The 5,670-nt window shown below is 32.2% G+C and overlaps 1 protein-coding gene across 1 annotated transcript; it reads right to left on the bottom strand.

Annotated features, from left to right (window-relative positions):
• Positions 1-2,741: 2,741 nt before the first annotated feature.
• Positions 2,742-4,826, bottom strand: LOC131145544 (cytochrome P450 736A117-like). Its single transcript, XM_058094687.1, has 2 exons — positions 3,801-4,826; positions 2,742-3,582 (listed from the first exon to the last, which is right to left on the bottom strand). Exons 1-2 carry the CDS (start codon positions 4,761-4,763, stop codon positions 2,971-2,973), a joined length of 1,575 nt encoding a protein of 524 aa, XP_057950670.1. The 5' UTR covers positions 4,764-4,826; the 3' UTR covers positions 2,742-2,970.
• Between the last annotated feature and the right edge of the window lie 844 nt (positions 4,827-5,670).

Here is a 5,670-nt window from a genome sequence, read left to right as displayed (position 1 = left end):
GAGACACCCCATTAGCATTTGCAACACGTGCGTTGTGGTGGAGACGTTGTAGTAAAATCAGTAACTGCAAAAGTCATTTGGTCCGCGGCTCCGAAGTCAAGTAGCCAACCAGCGCGGTCAACATCACAAGGGGAGACAACTAAACCAGAACCAAATTTACCAATATCTAGGATGGATTCCGCATTTTTGAAAGACTGGAGGAAGATGTAGATTCGTGGTATGGAAATCTTTATCAGCGATGAAGGGAGAGAGTGTGCAGCTGCCAAGAATCCTTTTTGCCCAAATAAAAAATCAATGCGAACACAAGCAGTTAAAGAGCGAAAAACTGGATTGGAGTGTTGTACGACTACCTAATTGCTTAGCAGAGACAATGTCCCTAATAAAGATGCTCCAATCCCCTCTCCATCAATTTAACATCCCAAATTGTCACCAAATTTAACACACAATCGCTTCTCAGTTCGCGGGAGAGAAGTACAAGGCAAAGATGGAGCAGATCAAACCTGATGGCTAAGACATTGGCAAATGGAGGGATGATCGCTCCTTGCAGGCAGCTAGTTCAGTGCGATGGCCGTGAGGCGTGGTCGCGGTGACGGCGATCTGGTAGCTTGCGATGGTGAAGAGCCAATATCGCCAAAGAATGACCTCGGGTGCCTGGGCGTTGAGGCAACGGAATGTCTAGTTGCAAGAGAGCAGGGATCAGCGTGAACCGCCATCGACGCCGTTGTTCGAGCCAGCGAAGCTCTCGTCGTGGTCGTTCGATAGGGCTGGGAACAACGTTGGAGGTCGGTGACGGTTACAGAGGGTGGTCGGGAACGCACAACAAGCTTTACGCTATGTGCCGAGAGGATCAGTCTGTCACCGTTGAAGGATAGGAAGGCGACGGCGGGCGTGAGGCTGGAGATTCAGACGGCTAGGGTTTAGGTTTGGATTTTTTTCTCAATTTGTCCTTTTCTTTAAAAAAAATATATTAAATAATACATTTGTTAGTAATATAATTCCCGAAATAACCCTAATGTAATCTCGGGAATTATTTTCCCAAAAAAAATATATTATTTAATATATATGTATATATTTTTAAAAATGATAAATTAGAAAATAAATTTTTTCTACATAATAAATAGGAAAATAAATTTTTTTAATATATATTTTTTTAAAATGATAAATCGGGAAATAAATTTTTTACATAATAAATTCTTCTGTGTAACAAATCGAGAAATAAATTCTTTCTATAAATTTTTATATGCTATAATATTATTATATATAATAAAAATATTAATAATGATATCATATATTAATATTATTTTTAAAATTTATGTAATATATATATATTATATATAAATTGTCATATTATACTAAATTGTCATATTAATATATTTGATTACTAATTTTGGATTTGAATTCACAAATCAAAATTTAATATATGAGTGCATGCTCTCAAGTCTTAATTAACAAAACAAGAATTAGAAATCTAAAAAATAATAAAAAATATTTGTTACCTTTTCTATATGAATTTTAAAAAATAAAGAACGTCATTTTTAATTATTTAAAAAAATTAAAAAAGTAAAAATAGAACTATTTCTACAAGAAAATAGTGTCAAATTTTTTATACTATTAATTTATTTTAGAAAATATTTCTAAAAAATAAAAAATTAGGAATTTTTTAATATTTTTTAAAAATAAAAATAAAAATTAAAAATATTTTCCACAACTAAATAGACCATTAATTTTTTAAAAAAATCTTCATGATATTTATTTTTACATTTAACTGGTGATTAGAAAGTCATATATGATGCCAATTTTTGTATTCTGAGAAATATAAAATTTTAAAAAATGTGACTCTTATCTTTATGCTCACATATGATAATACTTACAAAATATGAAAATTTTAATTTCATGCAACTCATAAGGATCTTATGTAGAAATTTTATTTTTGTTATGAACAAAATAGAGAAATGGATATCGTGTATATATTTTCTATATTGATATAAGATATACTAAATAAAGAATCTTTAAATCTAGTGGACAAAACAATACTTTTAAGTAAAAAGAAAATTTTAAAAATATATTAAATAGAAAAAAATAGATATAATTAAATAGGAATTTTCTTTTTTTCAAAAATTTATTGTTCCAAAAGTAATAAGAGAAAGAATTAAATTTTATTTTATTTCCTGATTTATTACGCAGCAGATTTATTTGTCGATTTATCATTTTTTTTAAAAATATATTAAAAGAATTTATTTCCCTATTTATTACGGAGGAGAATTTATTTCCTGATTTATCATTTTTTTTAAAATATATATATTAAATAATATTTTTTTTTGAAAAAATAATTTCCAAAATGACACATGACAAATCTCACTATTTAAAGTAGCGAGATTACGTCAGAGTCATTTCGAAAATTATTTTTCCGAGAAAGGTATTATTTAATATATTTTTTTAAAAAAAATGATAAATTGAGAAAAAACTCTTTAGGTTTGGCTCTAATACCATGCCAACTCTGCAGTTAATTCTACAGTGAATGATTTCTCTTTCTCTCACCTTTTACATGGAAAAATATACATTTAAATAGAGAATTTTGATAATACAAATATCATAGCAGTAATGGGCATTTGCATCTCCAACTATCTTTCCTAAATTATTTTCTCAAAAATCACGACAACACATTTGAATATGATTATAAGCCATCAACTAAATATTGAGGTTTGCTCTCACAACAAGCTATTGGAATAAGAAGTTCACCATGATGAAAACTTGTGTAATTACTAACTAGATTTTTTTTTATTTTACACTTTTCTATTATATTGGGAAAACATAGATCTAGGTTACATTATAAGATAGGACATTCCCTACATCTGCTTCTCAAGATTTGAATTTGAAACTTTTAATATGACTATCTATTCTTCATATAAAAAATGCCAAAAAAAAAAAAAAAAAGATACAATATTTAACAAGTTAGGCATGGTCCATGCATTACAAATAATGGTCCTTAGCAGAAACAACAAGGGGAATTTTTCGACGAATGTTTAATCCAGTACATTCGGTTAAATCAAAATCCTCATCGCTTGATTTTTTAGGCAATGCCCAATCAAACCTGTGCAAAAGATTAGCTAACACGAGCTCAATAATGGCAATGGCAAACGTACCTCCAGGGCACCCCCTTCTTCCAGCTCCCAATGGAATTAGTTGAAAATCATGTCCTCTAAAATCTATAGGATTGTTCAAGAACCGTTCTGGCCTAAATTCCTCAGCTTCTTCCCATGATTTAGGGTCCCTCCCAATTGCCCAAGCATTGATAAATACTCGTGTTTTGGCCAAAACATCATAGCCTTGTACTTGAATATCCTTAGTGGACTCTCGAGGAAGAAGTAGTGGGAGTGGAGGATATAGCCTCAAGGTCTCCTTGATCACTGCTTTCAAATAATGCATTTCCTTTGTATCATCTTCGGTTATATGTGGTTTACTTTCAGCAATCTCTCTAATTTCTTTTTGTACCTTTTTCATCACTTGAGGGTGCCTTAGTAGCTCAGTCATAGCCCATTCTAGAACTATTGCAGTAGTATCAGCACCAGCAGCAAACATGTCCTACAACAGGTTATACAAATTACGATTAGAAATCATTGAAGAATTACTGTATTGAAAATTTTAAATGATTCAAGATTTAACTATTATTATTTCTCATATCCTCTGTGATTCATGTTTGTATTAAAAGAATGTATAGTAACATATCACAAACTAGCAAGAACTTTAATTATGTTTTCTTGAGTTTTTAAGAGATATAAAATAAGGTGAAGCATTCTTACGAGGATCATAGCCTTTATGTTATCTCGACCTATGAAATGCTCACCATCAGTGCTACTCTTTTGAATTTCAAGCAAAACATCCACAAAATCTATTTGATCTTTATTTCCACTAGTCATATGATCATCAAGTATCTTATCGAGAAAAACATCAATCTTTCTAAACAATTTCTCCACTTTCCACTTCAAACCATTCACATAGCTCACCCACCCAAGCCACGGAATGAAATCCCCCACATCAAAAGCACCCACTATGACTCCCATGTCCTCTAATAGCTTCCTAAACCTCCCCCCTCCCTCCCCTTCTTCGTACTTTCTCCCAAAAGCCACCCTACAAATCACTCCACTTGTGAGTGACGTGAAAAGTTCACTTAAATTCACAAAATCAGAGGAATAATTATACTGCTTTTGAGAGCATGAAGGCTCCAACTGTCTATTGTCAAATATATCATGAGAATATTCTTTAATTTTTTTCATCATTAAAGTCATCTCTTCTTCCCTGATGGCTCTAAATGATTGCACTCGAGTCGAACTTAAAAGTTGTGTGATGCATATGCTCTTCATCTGCCGCCAATATGACCCATAAGGGGCAGCGGCAACATCCTTATAGTTATAAAAGAGTCTCATCGGGATACTCAAGGAAGGTCGATTTGCAAAGGTAGTATCATGGGCTTTAAGAATCTCGGAGGCTGCATTGGCGGATGAGACAATGAGAGTTGGCCTCAAACCAAAGTGGAGTAGCATGAGTGGACCGTGATGTTGAGCCAAGGCTCGAAGAGTACGGTGTGGGTGTTCGCCGAGCTGGTGGAGGTTTCCCATAATTGGGAGCTTTGGTGGTGAGGGTGGGAGTCTTTTTGTCGATGTTCGGTTGGTGAAGACGAGCCATTTGAGGAGAAAGAAGAGGAGAATGGGAAATAATAGGGAAAAGGGGTGGAAGATAGCCGAATGGAGGTTATGCGCTTCCATGACCAATTTCTCAGTAGGGCATTCCTAGCTTACGCTTCATTCCATTGTGCGTGAATTTATACTAGTAGGGATACATGACATGATAGGGTTAATAACCTCTCTGACGTTCTACATACATTAATTGGCCTGGATCCAACCCAACTAGTTGAAAAGAGCCATTAATGAAATTTCAGTTGTACTTTAATTGGGGTTTCGTACCAAGGGCGTGTTTGGGCTGAGGCCACGCATTTGGATGGGGGAAATTTAAGTACTGTTAACTTCCCACACTTCTTGATTGTACATGGTCAATTTTTTTATAGTTAAATTATTCAAAATACTATTGTATATTTTGTTTAATTTACTTTCTTTAGAAAAATAATTGAATTACATATTTTTATGTTAGTTTTACTAATTTTGGGTACATTTCCCTAGTGAGTCCCCTATTAAATGACCAAATTTACCTTTAAATAATAAAAAAATAACTTAAAAATCAGTTCAAATTAGGTGGTTAGTCAACTTGTGACTTACTTTATAGATCGGATTGTATATCAAAATTAATAACATAGCAACTTAAATAAAATTAAGAAAAATTGATGAATTTTCTCGAAAACTAATTAATATAAATTTGAATTTTTTTTATCCATTTAACATTTATATTTATACACAAAAGACCTAACATTCAACTTTATAGTTTTGATTATAAAATATTTATTTTAGAATTTTAATTTACATTTCTTTGAAGATAGGTTTGGTAGGTTACATGAATTTAAAAATATCAAACAATGTTTTATTTGTTTTATAATGTGTTTAACCATTAAACTTTTATGAAAATTACACTAACAAATATTATACTTGCTACGTATTTTTATGATTTATTAGTTATGATCTGAAGAAATTAAGAGAAAATACCGTGATCAATACTTTGGAA

Source organism: Malania oleifera, chromosome 13 (assembly GCF_029873635.1).
Source record: "Malania oleifera isolate guangnan ecotype guangnan chromosome 13, ASM2987363v1, whole genome shotgun sequence".
In the NCBI taxonomy this organism is placed as follows: Eukaryota; Viridiplantae; Streptophyta; class Magnoliopsida; order Santalales; family Ximeniaceae; genus Malania; species Malania oleifera.
The sequence above is the reverse complement of the archived record's forward strand: the minus strand, read 5'-3'. Positions and strand labels throughout refer to the sequence as shown.